Source organism: Furipterus horrens, unplaced genomic scaffold, assembly GCF_987537825.1.
Source record: "Furipterus horrens unplaced genomic scaffold, mFurHor1.1.pri manual_scaffold_13, whole genome shotgun sequence".
Taxonomy (NCBI): Eukaryota; Metazoa; Chordata; class Mammalia; order Chiroptera; family Furipteridae; genus Furipterus; species Furipterus horrens.
Genome location: NW_028327183.1, coordinates 33,723,706 through 33,742,245, shown reverse-complemented (window position 1 = coordinate 33,742,245; position 18,540 = coordinate 33,723,706). Strand labels below are relative to the sequence as shown.

General features: G+C 57.0%; 1 protein-coding gene across 1 annotated transcript; it reads left to right on the top strand.

The window, feature by feature from the left end:
* The first annotated feature begins 2,128 nt into the window (after positions 1 to 2,128).
* SLC7A10 (solute carrier family 7 member 10) lies at positions 2,129 to 18,164 on the top strand. The gene is made up of 11 exons (XM_090259324.1): positions 2,129 to 2,407; positions 11,959 to 12,163; positions 14,296 to 14,447; positions 14,626 to 14,751; positions 14,820 to 14,973; positions 15,729 to 15,852; positions 15,935 to 16,038; positions 16,380 to 16,476; positions 16,693 to 16,842; positions 17,424 to 17,601; positions 17,806 to 18,164. The coding sequence occupies exons 1-11, from the start codon at positions 2,257 to 2,259 to the stop codon at positions 17,934 to 17,936; spliced, it is 1,572 nt and encodes a 523-aa protein (XP_090115450.1). The 5' UTR covers positions 2,129 to 2,256; the 3' UTR covers positions 17,937 to 18,164.
* The last annotated feature ends 376 nt before the right edge of the window (positions 18,165 to 18,540 follow it).

Sequence of the window (18,540 nt, the reverse complement as noted above, 5' to 3'; positions counted from 1 at the left end):
GATGGAGAAGGTTCTCTCGTGTTTCTAATTTGTTAAGAGTTTTTGTTTGTTTGTTTAAATTGTGGATGGCTGTTTTCTGAATCTATCGAGAAGACCCCATGGTTTTCCTTGTTTTTCTCTTTAATGCAGGGAATTGTACTGATCAACTTCATGGTAAAACAATTTTACCAACCTTTTCTTCTCATTGGGGTTTGCAGGTTCTAGTTCAATTCCACTAAAATGACTTCCTGAACTGTGGGCCTAGACAACGACACAGAAATTCCTTCCTGTGCAGTGGGCTCCAGTCAGCCCTTCTCAAACCGATCCTCCACATTTCAGGTGCCAACGAGGGGCTCACCCTCGAAAACCAAAGGCTCCTGGCTAGTGAGACTCAGCCAACTCCAGGGTGCACTAGCCCTGGCTGGGCCTTAGCGTTGAGAGGCTAACTGGATGTGGAGAGTCAAACCAGCAAGTAGAGATTACCCGCGAAGATCAGAAGTCTCCAGAGCTCTGCTGCCTCCTCCCACCCAGACCCCACCCGTTGCTCGAGGCTCCTTTAAGGGAGCCGGCCGCACAGCCCGTCTCTGGGGCTGGAGGCGGAGGGCGCCAAGAATGCCGACTCCGACAGGGCCGCGAAGCTGAAGCTTCTCCGGGTGGCCTCTCCTGCCTGTTCCCCCAGCACGTCCACCCAGTGTGTCGATTCTGCTCCCTACCCCACCCCCCAACACACACTCGTCCACCCAGTGTGTCGATTTCGCTCCCGACCCCACCCCCCAACACACAACACACACACACACAAACACAACTCTGAAAGACCCTGTTCATCGGACAAACCCTTGCACCACCACGCTAGACCCTGGAGGCTCAGCGCACAGCTCAGGACTGGACTCCAACCCCCGCCCCACCCCCTGTCAGCCGTCGGACCCCCGGCGAGGCCGCCCCCTCCCACACACCCCCTCCCCCGCAGCAAGCCGAGAGGCCGCGGGAGAGGGAAGGATGGGGAGCCTGGTGCGGCCTCATCCACATGCAGGAGACAGAGCGTCGCGGCGGCCGCCAGAAAAAGACAAAGGCTGTTCCGCCGCCGGCCGCACCGTGCCAGGCTCGCCCCGCCCGCAGTCCCGGTGGCCCCCGACGCGGCCTCCCATGTGTCTGCTACGCGGACCTGGACGCACAATCCGGACGGCTTTCGGGAGGAGGAAATCCCCTCGGATCCCGCAAGCCCGGCCTCCTTCTGCGACCTCAGGGGTCACAGCCCCTTTCCGCTGCCGTTTAAATGGCCTCGTCTCCTTAAGCCAGGCTGAACCGCGCGGCGGGGCCTTGCCAAAGACCAGAGTTCTAGGCCACTGATTTCCGACTCCAAACTATGGCCAGACGTCTGCAAATGGAACCTGCCAGACGCTGCGTGGAGCCCGTCGGGTGGCGGGGCGGAGAGGGTGGGTGGCTGGGTAAACCCCTTCCAGGACTCCCACTAGGTAATAGGTCCTCTCTGGATGAGGGTTGGGGGCTCCAGAGTCTCCCCCTGACCCTTGTCTCTCCAGACTTGAGTGCTTAGGGTCTCCTGACCCCTCAGAGGGGTTCCTGGACGCAGTCTCCAGCCCTTCTAGGGCTGTATCTTGCACCCCGCCATCACCGTCTGGAAGCCAAGGAGGGATCAGAAAGAGTTGGCGTCTCGGCCCGCCACTTGCTCCTACCTCTCTGGGCTTCAGCTTCCACCCAATCTCCACCCCACCTCCCAGTCACACACAAGCTCACCCTCGTGCCATAATTTAAGGAGTATGGAAGCGCGGGAACACAGTAGGTCCCAATACACAAGCAACTCTTATTTTGCCAGGCTCCTCAGTCTCCTTGAGGGCAGGGTCGTCTGGCCTTTGAGCCCTGCTCCCCTACCCCACCCCACCCCCCACAAGTGGATGTAACTCGGGCAGCAGGAGAGTCCCTTCCGTCTCTCAACTAGGAAGTTCTTCCTAGGTTTGCTCCAAGTTCTCTCCATCCCTCGCAGACCAGGACTGAGGAGAGGGGCCACGGGGGTTGTTTCCTTTAAGGAAGGTGGGGGAGGGGGCTGCCGGCGGGCCCTCCTTCCGCCCCTCCTTGGCCCTAGCCGCCCCGGGCCCGAGGCCCGGGCCCCGCGCCAGCGCATGCGCCCGCCTGTGAGCGCTGTCCGGGCTGCGAGGGCTGCAAGGTTGGTGAGCTTACCCACAGACGGACGGACCGGACGGACTGGCGGCCGGTCGGATAGACAGGACAGCGCAGGGAGCAGGGACGAGGCTGGACAGCGAAATGGCCGGCCACACGCAGCAGCCTAGTGGGCGCGGGAACCCGGGTCCTGCGCCCTCGCCTTCCCCCGGCCCAGGCCCCGGCCCCGGTGCCTCGGAGCGGGTGACGCTCAAGAAGGAGATCGGGCTGTTGAGCGCCTGCACCATCATCATCGGTGAGCGGGGCCCCTGGCGGGCGGGTGCCTATTACGCAGGGCCGAAGGCTTGAGGCACACAGCCACTTGGAAACAGGGGTACCCCTCTCCTGGCGCTCCTAACCACCTGTGACAGCGGCCCTGTAGGTGAGTGTATTGCCCAAGCACCTGCAGTGTCGCCTATCCCTCAGCGAGCCGCAGGACTTCCTGTTCCCACCTCCCCAGGTACCCCGAATTTTTGTGTCTGAGGGAGGTGCGAGTTCCATCCGCCGCTGGAATCCTCCTGCCTTTACTTCACTCTGAGGCTTTGGCAAGGCAATTACCCTCAGTTTTTTCATCCATTAAATGGAGAGGACTGTGGTCCTGCATCAAGTGCAGGAGTCTTACAAGTGTGGGGGCTGGGTTGGCTCACCAGGCTAAGGCCTCAAGTTCTGGGCTGTAGGTCAGGGTCCAAGTGCCATGCTGAGTGAGTGATATGGTCTTCAAAAGCAGGAGGGACTGTGGGTAGACTGGACAAACAGATAGAGCCAGACTAGTGGGGAAATAGGTTCAGAGTATATTGCAGTTTGGTGGCAGGACCCTGGGGGAGGGAGCGTAAGAGCCAGTGACTTGAGGAGGCCAGTGTTGGGGTGGGGAAGACCAAGCCTACAGAAAAGCCAGCTGCTCCCTGAGCTGGGATCCCAATGGGCACTCTCATCCTCTGGCTGTGGCCCAGCTTCCTCACCTGGGAATGGGTCCATGTGTTCTGCCTTCATATGTGGACTTCTAGGTAGGTAGACAGAGGGCTCAGGGGACAGTGACAACAGTGGTAGGATTTCCCTCTCTCTGTCCCAAGTCATGAACACTGACTTCTCAGGAACTAGCTAACCCAGCCTATGTTTACACCTGGTGCCTCAGAAACCTTCCTGTGTCCCAGGGGTCATGGCTGGAGGGATAAATGACAGGCCCTTGATTGTTCTCAATCTATCACCCCCACAGCCAATGGCAGCTGCTGGTGCATCCACTGCCCACCCATCCCCAGACCCCTAGGCCTGGCTCTTGGCTAGACCCTACACTCACACAGAGAATTGCCCCAAAACACAGTGCCTGTGTGGGTAGCTCTCAGCCTCCCCATTGCCCTGGAATGGCATCTTCCAGGAGCACTGACCTGGCCCTGAGACTTTCTTGGCCTAGGGCGCCCCGCTTGACTGTCAGTTGGCAGGAAGGGCTGGTTCCAGGGATCTGGCCAAGGTACCAGTTAGAGCTTTGTCCCAGTCCACACTCTCTCCAGACACTGTGCCCCCAGGAAGGGGAAGAGGCTTGGGTCCAGAGGCATTTCTAGAGCAAGCTACAGTGCTCTTCCTGGGCCACCTCAGCAAGTCCAGTGTCCTTGAGTTGTATTCCTACTCTGCCTCCTCAAGGGTGACTTGCCCAAGGGTGCCAGACTCAGAAACAGAACACAGATGACCTGACCCCAGTTCAGGACACTCAGTGGTAGTTCAGCAGCTGTGCTTGGGGAGCTTTGAAGGGTAACAGCAGACAAGAGGCTGGGCTGGGCAGGGGACTGACCAGGGGAGTATCAGCCTGGCCAGAAGGTGATAGGAGATGAGGGAGAAGGCAAGTGTAGACTGGATCAGGGTCTGCACTGCCTTCCCCATCTGATGCCCTGAAGGCACCCACCAACTAACTCCCATTCACTGTTCTGGGGGGCCTATGTCCCACATATTACCCCACCTTCCTGCCCTGGGGAACCTGGTCGAAGTCAAAACATGTAAATATCATATTCCAACTTTAAAAGTCTTGAGAACTTTATATTTTACCCCATAATCTTTCTTGTATGTTACCAGCTACTGAACTTATCTCTAAGACTTCCAGATATGTGTTCCCAAAAGAGCCTAAAATCCTCTTCCCTAGTGCCCATTGCCCTGTCCCAAGCTGAGGAGTGGGGCTTTTACAAATGGAACGAAATGCAGGGGCTTTGAGCTGGAATGTGACTCCACTTAAAATGTGTTTTGGACAGCACCTGCTGACCCCTGGGAACACTACAGAAGGGCAACCAGCCAGCCTGGAGGAAATAGCCAGCTGGGGCAGGGCTGTGTGAGACACTGCCGCATCCAATATCTATTCAGAAAACACCGCTTACCACATATGAAAACATGTTCTCCCCTTATCTCATTTGATTCTCATGCCTGCCTTGCAAAAAAAAAAAAAGGAATTTGTATAGCCATTTTACAGATGTAGAAACTGAGGCTGGAGGTTGAATGACTCCACTGCAGGTGATGGACTTAGGATTTGGGAGCAGATTTAGGTTCATCTTTTGATGCATTGCCTGTCTTCATACTGCTCTGGTGCTGGGTAAAATTGGGGCCAGATTCATAGTCCTTAATGGGGGAAGGTTAAGACTGAGCTAGGAGCTCATCCAACCAGGATTTACTGAGCTTTACACTCCACTATGGATGGATGAACAAACAGATGGACAGGTGTCTCCCCCAACTCCCACACCCCACCCAGGGCTGTACGTACAGGATGTCATCCTGACTCGGGAACCTCAGCCAGCTCCCTCTCAAGCCACACCCTTCCACCCAAGAAAGGGAGGTGCCTAGGTCTAGCAGAGCGGGAGTCACCCCTGGGTCTGCTGATCAAGCTGATTTGTCTTCCCTTTCTCCCTTTGACTCAAGTATCCAGCCCATCCAGGTCTTTGTGTTTCAGGCTTAAGTATGGTCAGGGACTTGGGTCTGCTTCATGAACCACATCTCCTTAAGAACCAATCCCTGCCCTTCCAGCCTTGTCCAGGGCCCTCTCTGTGGTCCTTGGGATTGGAGGTGGCTGGACTACTCAGAGGAAGACCCCGAGGAGGCATAAAATCACACAGGAGCTTCTCTGTTCCTCACCACAACCCCAATTGATAGAGGCAACTGAGGACCTGAGGCTGCAACCAGCCCAGGGTGAAATACCCTTTTGTGCTCTGGGAAGCCACTGGGGCCAAGGCAGTTCTGGCTACAAGGGCAGGGCCTGCCAGTGCTGGATGCACTTGTTCATTCATTTAACAGTTAGGTACTGACCAGTGTAACCCTGGCTGGTTTGGCTCAGTGGATTGAGCGTCGGCCTGCGAGCTAAGTGTCGCTGGTTCGATCTTCCAGTCAGGGCACATCAGAGAAGGAAAACTCTGACTCCAAAAGACCTCCGCTGCCTTGCGGCATACCTCTTCAGGGGAAAGGCTAAGGGAGTAAACCCCAACAGAAAATCCGGAGCTGGAGTCCCTAAGGCGGTTTGACGTTGTAGTCAACACCGGCAACTCCTGCGGCGCACGTGAAGCCAAGCTGTATTGACTCGTCTTTCCCTTGGACCCTTCAGCTGCGAAGAGAGGGGGGGGTCTGCTGCATGGGCAACAGCAGACCCTCCATATCACCCTGCCCAGGCTCTGTAGCTTCAGCTTCACTGGAGAGGACACTCCAGCGTCATCGCAAGATGTCGATTCAACAAGGGAGGAGACAGATACCGCGTCACTCCCGAGTCGGACTGCACAGCCATTCTCGGCGGTGCAGATAGACTCTTGAGAAGCTACACCATCGTCTCTCGAGACGGACGGCTGCCAATACTGACCAGTGTCGGGCACTGTTGTAGGTGCTGGAGACACAACAGGGAGCAACACAGACAATATCCCTATCCTGCTGGAGCAGACATTCCAGCATGGAGGTCAAAGTACAAACAAGAAGGTTCAGCCAACAAGGTGCTGATAAGTGTGCTAAGTGAGAAAATTAAGGCAGGAGGGGGAATTATAGATAACAGATGGGTCAGCGGTCCAATCATGTGGGCCTTGCAGGCTCCAGGAAGGACTTTGCCTTCTCTCTGTGCAGTGGGAGCCCCGGATGGGCTTTGAGCAGGAGCAATGATATGAGATGGGATGGAAGAGAAGGGGAGGGGAAGGGAGGAGTTGCGATGGATGGCATGGGGCTCACTATTGGAGCAAAGGCTGTGGGCAGCAGGGGCAGAAGGAGGAAGTCTGGTCAGGAGGGTACTTGAGTCACCTGGATAGGTAGCTCAGTTGGCTACAGCATCGTCCCATACACCAAAAGGTTGCAGGCTTGATCCCCAGTTGGGGTGCATACAGGAGGCAACCAATCAATGCAATCTTTCTCTCTCACACTGATCTCTCTCTCTCTCTCTCTCAAATCAATAAACATATCCTCAGATCAAGGTTAAAGAACGAAAAAAGAGATGACAGCGGCTCAGAGCAGAGTGGCAGCAGTGGAGGTACTAAGGGGAGGTTCAGTTCTGGGTGCATTTGGCAGATAGAGCCAAAGGATTTATGATAATGAAGGATGTGTGAGGACACGTGGAAGACAGAGAGGAGGCAAGAGTGACACCAGGGTTAGGTCCGAGCAGCTGGGAACACGGTTTGCCATGTATTGATCCAGGAAGACTGTGAGAGGAGCAAGTTTTGGGGAAAAGAAGGCTGAAAGTCAGGAATCCCGTTTTGAACACATGAAATAAGAGATGCCTATTTGTTGGGTAATCAGTTGGATTTGCAGGCTTAGTTTAGCAGGGAGGTCCATGCTAGGGATATAAATTTTTGGAGTTGCCAGCAGAGACTGGGGTTACTAGATGAGGTCTCCAAGGGAGTGAGTGTTGAAAGAAAAGGGGAGAGGCCCTGAGAATAAGCCTGGGGCACCTGCAGTCTAGGAGTTAGGAGAAATGAAAAGGAACCAGCAGAGGAGTTTGAGAAGAAGCAGCCTGCAAGGTGGGAGGAGGACCAGGAGGCTTCCCAGTGCCAGATGCTGTTGATGAGGCAAGTACAATGCGGCCTGGGGCCTGGCCACTGGATGCAGCAGCACGGAACTCATCAAGGACCTGGCGAGACTCAGCCTGGAGACAAGGCACGGGCAAGGCTCACTAGACGAGGCCCAGCTGGGCTGAGTGAGCCAGGCAGAGAGCTCCACACCTCTCTCAGCCCCCTCAAAAGGAAAGTGGGTTAGGCCAGACATGTGTGCCAGCCAATTGGCAATTCCAGGCATGTCCTGGAAATGTCCTACTCACCTCCCTAGATTTCTGCCAAGACCTCAGCAGGCATTTTTGTCCCTTGAAGGGGTGCCTGACCCATGCTCACTGTAAGAACATTCATGTGCTTAGAGGCACAGGGTGATTGCAAGGCCCCCAAATTAGGGCCCTGGCTTCTGATCCCAAAATGTTAAGGTCCCGTGAGAGTCAGGTCTTCAAAGGCCAGATAGAGTGGCCTGAGATGTCTCTAAGGGAGATGATAAAGCTAGAATCCATAGGCACTTCCTGGGGCCTCTGATGTGTCAGGCAGTGTGGGAGCATGCCTGCATTACTGCCTCATCTCCCCATTTTACAGATAAGAAGGCTCAGAGAGATGCAGTACCATGTCCACAGCCCCCATCTCGAGGGATCTGGGATTTGAACCCAGATCTGGGAGTTCTCAACTAGTAAGTGCCATTGCCCATGCCCTGGGGGCCTTAGGACCTACTGATGGGAATTTAGAGCTCTTTGGAGCTTCTGTATCCTCCAGAGAATTTGGAAACCAGAGGTCTCTTGGATAACGTCCTAAGGAACATGAGCAAAGGAAGAAGGCCTGGCCATGGCCAGCCCCTGGTCAGGCCCAGTGGAGCAGTACAACCATACCCTCTGAGTCAGGGATAGGCAAGGTGGGTGTAAGGTGACCTAGCCCTGTGAGCTCATCTCAGCTGGCCGGCACAGACTCTACCCTGGGGGTGGCAAATAAAGGAATCACATCCTGGGCATCCCCCGGATACCATGGCAATGGGGCAGGGTCTAGGTGATAGGGGCCAAGGTGAGGAGTCAAGAGGGCTTCCTGGGGGTCGTGTTGTTTCTGGGAGGCCAGTGAGCTGGGGAGAGACCTATGCAGTGGGGGGTGCAGAGGGGGCCCTGAGCAGACTGTGTTTCCTTGGGCCCCATGCAGATGTACAAGACACATGCATCCTGCCTAGCAAGGCCTCTGCCAAAGTCAGGGCTGGACCAGTCATCTGCTGCACCCTAGCCCAGTGACCCTACCTGGAAAAAGGGGAAACTGAGGCCCAGAAGGGCAGCACTGGCCTGAGGCTACACAGCCGACTCCTAAAGTGTTTCTAGGGCCGAGGGTGGTGCAGGCAGCCTGACAGGACCTCCCTGCCCCCTCCCCAAGTCAGACTGCATTCCCCCCACACACACCAAGGGCAGCTGGCTCCTCCACCACCACGACCTCCATGGTCCACCCCTGTGACCTCCATGGTCTCCCGCTGCCTCCCAGAAATAGGTCAGCGCACACCGCAGCGGTGGCTGGGGGAACAATGGCCCTTTCTTCATTCCTCCACGGAGCTGGGTAAGCCCCATCAGGCCAAACATCTTAATGTGATAAAAAAAAACCACCCAGCTCAGGCTGAGGGGAGAGGGGTGAGAGGAGAGGGGAGGGGGCCTCCTCATATCCTTGCCCACCTGCCCAGGAGCTCCATCCCCACTGAGGACCTGCAGGCACCACAGAGCAGCGGTCCCATTGGGTGGATGGGAGCATGGAGGCCTCGGATACCATGTTTCTCCAGCCTGCCATTAGTCAGACACCTCAGCAGGCACTCAGCATTGTGTCCTGGCCTGGCCTGTGTTCCCTGGTTCCTGTCCCTCCTCCCTTCCTCCAGAGCAGGATCCCCTAGGGCTGGGCTTACCCACTGCTGCTTCCTGAATCAGGCAGAGCTGACTGCGGGGCCTGAATATGAGGACTAAGAAGGAGGCGCCCGCCCCCTGCCACCGAGAGCTGGGCAGACACCCCCGCAGCACCTCCTTACAGCTCCATGGTCCCTTCCCCATACCTCCTGGAATCATCCCAGTGCTGGAGCCCCCACCCCTGTCCTCATCGTCCTCCCTCCGCTCCTTGCCCTCTGCCGTTCATACAAGCCCACAGCCCTTGTTACTCCCTGCAGAGTCCCAGGCAGCCCACGTGGTGTCAGGTGCAGCCCACGGACCCCCACAGGGTTATCTGCCACCTTCTAGCACAGGCCCAGAAGGAGAGGTTTCCAAGGATGTGACCCATTCGCTGGGACATGTATTCCTTTGAACCACATGGGGAGTGCAGTAGTCCTGCCCTGTAGCCTGAGGTCATGTGTCCAAAACAGCAGTGATCCCTCACCCCCAGCCCACTCCCCCAGATCCCAGCATTCAAGTCTCCAGCTCCTGGGTACAGACTAGCAATATGTCCCTTTGAGACCCCAGCCTTGAGGACAAGGTGCCAGGTGTGGCTTCCCTGAGGGCTATACCCATGAGGCTCTGCCAGGCTGCATGATGTAGAATGATGGGGTCCCCACAGGGTGGATGGCTTGGGGCTCTGGATGCCCCCAGCCCGAATGCACCCAGCTCCTTCCAAGGCCACCCAGCCCCCGCTGGCTTCCAACCTCACTGGCTTTTGGCAAATCCCACTCCACCAGGTCCCGAGAACACAGACTATGCTGCCGGGTAGAATGAACTCAAAGGCCTTTTAGAAACCCAACAGCCCACCCAGACCCTGGGCCCCTGTGGCAGGTGAGGGAGGTTGCCCCTCTCCCTGCTGGAAGCAGGCCGAGGGCACAACTGACCTCCGGGTGCTAGGGGCAGGAATTCTTTCATCCTTATCTGGACTTATTTAGGGCTCCTGGGATGTGACTGGAAAACCAAGTGGGGCATCGTGGCTGTCCAGACTGGAAATCTGTGTCGGCCAGGGGTGGGGGTAGAGGGTAGCACCGTGGACAAGGAATGCATGCAGATTGGCCACCACAGCTGTGTCCTCTTCCAGACCCGCCTGTGGGGCTGGCAGGTGGGACAGGCGGGTTCTGCCTGATGGATGTGCACTCCCCCACAGGGCCCTGGCAGGTGGGGGCAACGTTGTTGAGGGACTGAGCCCCAGGTTCCTGTAATGTTGCCTTTTTATTCATGTAGCTGTGGATTCTGGGACAATGTCCTAGCAGGCCCTAGTGCAAATCACCAGTGACATGATCTGATTCATGCGTATATGATGACACCCCACTAACCCAGAATACCTCCCCCTCTTTATCCTAACAGGCAGGAGCTTAGGGCCAAGTGGGCATTCAGGGTCTTACTTATCCCGGGAACCTGCTCTGCAGACCCTGGCTTGGCCCCTGAGCATTTCCCACTGTTCCACTTTCAGACACCGGTCAAGGGAGCACTGCGCCCCTCCTCCAATGCCCAGGACTCAGAGTCAGCAGGACTCAGAGTCAGGCCCAGGGCAAGGCAGACTTTCCATGTCCAAAGCAGATTGTACTCGCACCCGAGCCTTGGAAGCCAGCCACTCCTCTGCTCCCCTTTAGAGTCCCCCTCCAGGAGGTCTGAGTGGAAGGTGCTGTCCCCATTTCATAGATGAGGAAATGAGTGCTTCACATCAGGGCATTGGTGCCATGTTGGTCATTAGACCCTTTATTCAACAGACATGTATTGAGTGCCTCTTATGTTCTGAGGAAGCAGGTGAGGTTGCAGACAATACACAGAATCATGCAAACTAAGATGCAGAGTACATCTGGATGCACCTGAAGGCTTCTCTGACAGTATCTCACTGAATCCTCGTAATAATCCCATTGTGCTGACTGGACTTGAAAGGTGACCAGAGGCAGGAGTGGTCCCCAGGTCTCCTGAGCCCCAGCTGGGATTTCCCATTAGGTTCCTGGGATTAGGGCAGTGACCTCAGTTTGCAACCAGTGGGCTATCCCAAGGGGACAGGCAGTCCATGTCCAGACCCCAGGCCAGGCCAAGCGTCCCACTCCATTGCCCTCTCCATTCCTTGCTGCTGACCATCGTGGCCGCTGACCAACCCCCAGCCCTGAAAACGTGCCCCCACTGGCCCATGCCCAAGACCTGAAACATTTTCATGGTGCCAGGAAACAAGGTCTCCTCAGATTCCGTGTTTGCAGCCTGAGTCCTAGGTCAGAGAGGAAGCAGGCAGAGGGGCCCCTTTTACAGGGAAAGGGAAGGTGGAAGATAAAGAAATAAAGTACAGGGCAGGGTCTGGGGAACCACAGTGCTGTGAAGTGAAAGGAAGAGCCCAAACCAGCACAGTCAAGGAGAGCTTCATAGAGGAAGTACACTTCCTGAGCCCCTCTACAAGTCTGGACTTCAACCAGTAGGAAAGTGTCATGGTCAAGGTCTTGCTTAAGGAGGCCAGCTCTGGCCAGCCGGTTGGAAGTAGAACAGGTGGCTGGAGGCTGAGAAGCTGGGGGCAAGGGGTTGAGCCTGGGCCCTGTGAGAATGCACAGGAGTGGTCACCATTCTGCTGTCACTCACCGGGCTGAGACTCCTTGCCTGTGCTTGCCCCACTTCATGGGAGTGAGCGGGGGTGGGGGCCAGCGGGCAGGAGAACTCAGGATAGGACCCGTCTCTGGCAGGGGGGCCTGGCTGAATGGACAGGGTGCCACTCCCCTGACAGGGACTAAGGAGGGAAGAGTCCAGACTGGGGTCACAGGGTTTGGGGAGCCCAGTGTCATCCACATGCCTCCAGGCCACCCCCGCTCCTCCTCCAGGGAGCAGCCTGGGTGGGCTCTCTTCCTCACTGCAGCATCTGGAGACCCACAGAGAAGGCTGACGCTGCTCTATCTCCCCTGCAGGGAACATCATAGGCTCCGGCATCTTCATCTCTCCCAAGGGGGTCCTGGAGCACTCTGGCTCGGTGGGTCTGGCCCTCTTCGTCTGGGTCCTGGGCGGGGGCGTCACCGCCCTGGGCTCCCTGTGCTACGCGGAGCTGGGAGTCGCCATCCCTAAGTCTGGCGGGGACTATGCCTATGTCACCGAGATCTTCGGGGGCCTGGCTGGGTGAGTGTGGGGCACCAGCAATTTAGTGCGAGGTGAGCCTCTCCAGAATGGATAGCCAGTTGGGTCTAGACCTGGGTTTCCTCTTCTACTCCTCACATCACAGGAAGGTCATGGGAGTGGATGGAGGGAAGGGGGTGGGGCTGTGGGGCCACTTTCCAAGGCCAGGGTGGGCGGGACCAATGCCTACCCCACTCAAGCTGGACACTCCAGGTGGCCTTTTGACCTCTCTGTTTCCTTTCAAATAAAGCTGTCTCTAAGCCCCATTCCCCACCCAGTGCTTCTGAATGGGAGGGCCCTTATGATGGGAAATGACTAGGTAATTGCTGGCATCCAGGCAAGGATGGCCTTGATTTTAGTAAGTCCATGTGTGGGGGTGGGGAGGACATGGCATTCCTATCAGCACCCTTTGAATAGCTCCTAATACTCCTTTATTCACCAGTGAACATTAGCTGAGCACCTACTATGTGCTGAGAGCCAGGGATGCTGTGGTAGAAATATGCATCCCTGTCTTCACCTTGCTCATGGTACAGTAGGGAAACCACCCCTCAAACGTGATTAAAACCTAGAGGATCCCAGCTTTGAGGGTGTGTTCGAGAGGCAGTGGCCCAGCAAGCAAGAGAATGGGGTGCCAGCCACCTAAGGAAGGCTCTCCAGAAAAACCACGTTTTTGCCAAAGTTTGGAGGAAGAGCGGCATTTTCTCGGCTGAGCAGTGAGGAGTTGGGGCCTGGGCCAGCTTGTCAGATCCATGGTAGGCAACAGGGCTTGGTGGGGATGGGGTGGCCTGGGGCTGGAGGGAGATCAAAGCTATTATAGTTGTCCAGCTGAGCCATGCTGAGGGCCTCAACAAAGGTACAGGAAGTTTCCAGAATCATTTAGCAGCCTGGTTCAGGAGCACATGGTAGCCAGGGTGGCATGAGGGAGAGGCAGGTATAGCAGAAGCAACATTTGCTTTCCCACTGGACAGGCTCCTGGGATGGCGAGGGGGAGATTTTTGGGTGGGGCTTGTTACATTGGTGGGGTCTGTAGGACATCTGGGGAAATGCTCAGTCAGGTCTTAGTCAGGGATGGGGTGGGGTCTGGAGCTCAGAGAAAAAGTCTAGGCTGAAGTATACAGAGTTTGGATCAGGGGACTTCAACAAGGCAACCGTGGATGCGTCCCTGGCAGGGCATGCACACCCTGGGTGCTCTCCTCCGGGGATAGGGTCCTCAGAGGGGCCTGGGGTCTGAGAAAGCAGAACTGTGTTGTGCACCTGGAAAGAATCCTAGACAATGTGGGAAGGAGACAAGGACCCAAGACCCTACCTCCTGACTCAGCCTGGAGGTATCCAGCATCAAGGTTTTGCACTGAGCAGCACCCAGCAGGGCAGAGGGTCATGGAGTTAGGTTGTCCCAGAAACCAAGGGGTTGGAGAGAGGTTGCAGAGCAAGGGGTAGGAAGCAGAGCTACAGAGCAAGGGTGAGAACCAAAAGGAAGATATCAAACTTGGTGCCCCAGAGGTCAATGATGTCCCTAGAGGAGGTGATCCTCACCCTAAAGAGCTGGACTAGGGGCTAGGACCATCCCCATGGACAGGCCCTCCCCTGGGTCCAGGCAGAGCCTTTCAGACAGGTAGGGCCTCACAGCCTTTAGCAAAGCCTCCACTCCTACATGGGCACCCTGAAGAAGTGAAATTGGGGAAGAAGGAATATAAATTACTCACTGCCCCCAGCCAGGGCTCTGTAAGGTGTGGTCTCTCAGGGGACCAGAGCTCAGAGTCAGCCATCTGCAGCCACAGGGCTCTGCTGAGAGCTGCAGCTGGAACCGAGACTGCAGATCCCAGGACAGCCTTCCCCTGATGCCCCAGCCCAGTCCAGAAAACAGCCTGAGCCCAGGGGCTGTGTGACCATTAGGAAAGTGGTTGGCTCCCCAGTTGGTTCTCAACACCTGCCCAAGGGCAGCGCATAGCTGTTGGACTGTGCTGAATGCAGTCTGCTGAAACCTGCCTCCCTGGACCAAAGCCAGCCTCCAGCCCTCGCACCAGCCCTTGGGTTCCAGGACCCCGTGGGCAGCCCCGCTCCACACCCCTGGGCCTGCTCTGCCAGGAAGGCAATGGATGGGATGCCTGTGCCACTCGGGCCCTCCCTCATTTCAGCTTCCTGCTGCTCTGGAGCGCAGTCCTTATCATGTACCCCACCAGCCTGGCCGTCATCTCCATGACCTTCTCCAACTATGTACTGCAGCCTGTGTTCCCCAACTGTATCCCCCCAGCCGCGGCCTCCCGCGTGCTCTCCATGGCCTGCCTGCGTGAGTAGCCACCTGGGGCTGGGCTGGGTCCCTGCTGCCTATCCCATGTGGGAGGGCTGGAGAGCCACTCCAGCTGCCAGCCCCAGAGAGGTCGGCCCCAGGGTGGAGCTTCTTGCCGTCTGGCTGCTGCAGCTCAGGTTGGCCACAGCCCACCCACCCTTTCACCTTTCCTCCCCAGTGCTTCTGACATGGGTGAACAGCTCCAGTGTGCGCTGGGCCACGCGCATCCAGGACATCTTCACCGGCGGGAAACTGCTGGCCCTGTCGCTCATCATTGGCATGGGCTTTGTCCAGATCTTCCAAGGTAGGGCCAGGGTGGGCTGTGCCCAGGGCTGGGGAGATGACACTGATCCTTGACCTCTGGACCCCCAGGACACTTTGAGGAGCTGAGGCCCAGCAATGCCTTTGACTTTTGGATGACGCCCTCTGTGGGTCACCTGGCCCTGGCCTTCCTGCAGGGCTCCTTTGCCTTCAGCGGCTGGAACTTCCTCAACTATGTCACCGAGGAGCTAGTTGACCCTCGGAAGTGAGTAGTGCCCTAGGTTGGGCCCCGGGATGGGGTGCAGCCGGGCAATGGGAGAGGCAGCCTCCCTAAACAGACTGCTGTCACCTGTGACTCGGTCTGGTCATCTGCCTGACCACACCACTGCCCCACAGGAGAGGCTCTGGAAAGACAGCCAGGATGCTTGTGTTCCAGCCTGGCCCTGTATGGCTGTGGGCCGGTCACAGCCCCTTGCTGGGCCTCAGAAACACTGAGTATCATTGTTCCACTATAAATGGATCCAGCTATTTGCATTTAGCCAAAAATTATACATGTGCAAACAACATGGTCCCTACAAATGAAGCCAGTGGCTCCATCTGATGCACAGCCAGGGACCCCACAGTGAGCCGTTCCAGCTGCGGCTGGGCTGACAAGGAGTCCCAGGGGCACTGTAGGTCTGTGGACAGAGTTCCCAGGGCAGCGCTGGGATTTCCGAGGCTGATGTTGGCTGTATGCAATTTTCTCTTTATGTGCAGACATTAAGCCTGCCTCTTAGGGTATGTGATGGCCCCTCTCCCACTGCCCTTTCTCCCGCCAGCCTGTGCCCAACCTGGGGTTAGGAGATGGGAGTGGGGGCAAGACAGACAGCAGTGGTGCCCCCTTCCCTGCCCTGAAAGCTCCCAACAGGCGCAGGACATGGAGACAGAGCTGCTCCTGCTGCTGGGCCCCCTGGCCCGCCTCCTCTCCCCTGGGCCCCACCCCAGAGAGCCAACCCTGATACATATGACCTCTGCCCCCAGGAACCTACCTCGAGCCATCTTCATCTCCATCCCGCTGGTGACTTTTGTGTACACCTTCACCAACATCTCCTACTTCACTGCCATGTCCCCCCAGGAGCTGCTGGCCTCTAACGCGGTGGCCGTGGTGAGTGGGGCCCCACTTGGTCCCCTGCCCTGTCCTGCTCCCACCCAGACTCATGTACTGCCTCTCTCCTGTGCTCACTCAGACCTTCGGGGAGAAGCTGCTGGGCTACTTTTCGTGGGTCATGCCCGTCTCTGTGGCACTTTCCACTTTCGGAGGGATCAATGGCTACCTGTTCACCTCCTCCAGGTGACTGGACTGGGAAGAGGGTGGTCCAGGTGAGGCAAGGTAGGCACCCTGGCATGCGAGCAGTGCTGGAGCAGAGAAATCCTGCCAAGTGGGCCCCTCCTGAAGCTAGGTCAATGAACTCCCCAGTAGCAGATATCTGATCCCGACCCTGAGGAACAAGAACCAAAAGGGAGGCAGGCTAAAAAGGGGAAAAACTGCCTATTGGGGCTATTGGGGCATGGAGCAGGGAGTCAGAGGTGACAACTCAAGAGGGACATTAGGTCTAGGGCTTGAGGTCCATGACGTGGCCAGCAAGGAGGCCCAAGGCCAGGCTCACAGCCCCCACCATCTCTGTCCCCCAGGCTGTGCTTCTCCGGAGCCCGAGAAGGGCACCTGCCCAGCCTGCTGGCCATGATTCACGTCAGACACTGCACCCCTATCCCTGCCCTCCTCGTCTGCGTAAGTTGAGGGACCCAGGCTGGCAGGGCAGGAAGCCCCAGCCACTCAGCAATGTGGGTGGTGGCACAGAGGAGCCCTGGCCCTGGACAGCCCATGGAGGGAGTGGGGAGGGCCAGGGATCACCAGCCTCCTGGCCTGAGCCTGAAGGCCCAGGACAGCCTGCCGGGGTGACGGGAGGCAGGTGGGAGAGGAGCCCTCAGCTCGGTCCTCTCCCAGTACGGGGCCACGGCGGTTATCCTGCTTGTGGGAGACACGTACACGCTCATCAACTACGTGTCCTTCATCAACTACCTCTGCTACGGCGTCACCATCCTGGGCCTGCTCGTGCTGCGCTGGAGGCGGCCGGCGCTCCACAGGCCCATCAAGGTGAGGCCTGGGGGAGGACGTGCCCACTTTGGGCATCAGTGGCAGGTGGTGACGGCAATGGCGATCCCAGCTTTTACCAATGCTAGGCCCTGCTTAGGACTCTGTGTGCACTGACCTGGTCAGTCCTTGTAACAACCCCACAGAGTGGGTGCTTTGAGTACTCCCGGTGTACAGACAGGAAGATAAGGCTAAGACACTCGCTCGTGGTTGCATAAGATTCCATGAGCCCACACCAAAACAAAAGACTAAATTGAGCTAAAAGTCCTCCTGTTTGTATCTAAATCCTTGGGCTGGTGAACTGTTCAGTGCCTGAAATGTGACCAAGACTGATCTTCAGCCGAGTGCAAGCTGCAAGTCCACATCCAGTCACTGTGTGGAGCTCAGACCTGCTGACATTTTGACAAATCCTCAACTATTTGGCCAACTGGCCAGCCACGAGTGAATGGACTTCCAGCACCCAGAAGGGGGCCAATCTCTCAGGCCTCAGCTCCCAGGAAAGGGGGAAAGTGTCAGGGTGCCCAGGGTGGTGGGCAGAGGAGCGGGGGCTCCTAAACCGTTGGTACTCTGCCCACTCCCCGCAGGTGAACCTCCTTGTCCCCGCCACGTACTTGGTCTTCTGGGCCTTCCTGCTGGTCTTCAGCTTTATCTCAGAGCCCATGGTGTGTGGGGTTGGCGTCATCATCATCCTCACCGGGGTGCCCATTTTCTTCCTGGGAGTGTTCTGGAGAAGCAAACCAAAGTGTGTGCACAGACTCACGGGTGAGCCGGGCAGCCTCCCCCAGGTGCCGGGGCTGGAGATGGGTCCCTTGTGGGGGCTTGCAACACAGGTCCTAACCACCACCAAATGTCTCCCCACAATGTGGCCCAAGTGTCCGGGACCCACTGCAAAGGGAGTAGCTCCCTGAGGACCCCTATCCCATGAGGTCAGACCCAAGGTCCATCTGTCTGTCTGTCTGTCCTCAGAATCAATGACACACTGGGGCCAGAAGCTGTGTTTCGTGGTCTACCCCCAGGGCGCCCCTGAGGAGGAAGATAATGGCCCCTGCCAGCCCTCCCCACTACCCTCCTTGGACAAGTCCTTGAAGACACAATGAGACACTTGTGGAGCCTGAAGCAGCTATTTCTGTTTACATGTTGTTTATTGAGCAGGTGTTTTGCAAGAAAAAGTTGTTTCCTTTGGGAAAAAATTAAAAGAGAGAGCGAAATCCCCCCCTTAAGAGGCCCGTGTAAAGGAAGCCCTGAGATGCAGACTGGGTTCCTGGCCAGCAATGCCCTGCTCGCTTTTCCTGAAAAGGTCTGTGAATAAAACAGAGCTGATGGTGCACTTGCCTCGGGACTTGTGGAGCTGGCAGGGGAGGTGCCGCAGGCTCTGGTCTGAGGCCCTCTGCACGGGGCTCTGCCACTTGAGCCAGTCACTCCCTCTCTGGAACTGCCCAGAGGGACGTCGAGGATCAGGAAGTGGCTGCTGTGCCCCTCCCCAGACCCAGCAAGGCCAGGCCAAGACTCAGCCCCCCAGGAGAGTTGAGGGATTCCCTCCATAACTGCCTTTCTTCCCATAAATCCACATGGCACGAGTGGCAGGTCTTTAGAACCCACGGCCTCACCCTAGTTTGCAGGCAAGGAAATGAGGCCCTACGACAGGACGGCATGGATTTGGCCGCTGTTGGTGTGAACCTCTGCCTCTGTCCCTTGAGAAAG

What these genes read in the sequence shown, in the direction of transcription:
- SLC7A10 (XM_090259324.1), top strand. Translation starts at nt 2,257, where the DNA reads ATGGCCGGCCACACGCAGCAGCCTAGTGGGCGCGGGAACCCGGGTCCT. An exon ending in GCTCTCCATGGCCTGCCTGC is followed by an intron (nt 14,448 to 14,625) that starts GTGAGTAGCCAC and finishes TTTCCTCCCCAG; the next exon opens with TGCTTCTGACATGGGTGAAC. An exon ending in GTGTGTGCACAGACTCACGG is followed by an intron (nt 17,602 to 17,805) that starts GTGAGCCGGGCA and finishes GTCTGTCCTCAG; the next exon opens with AATCAATGACACACTGGGGC.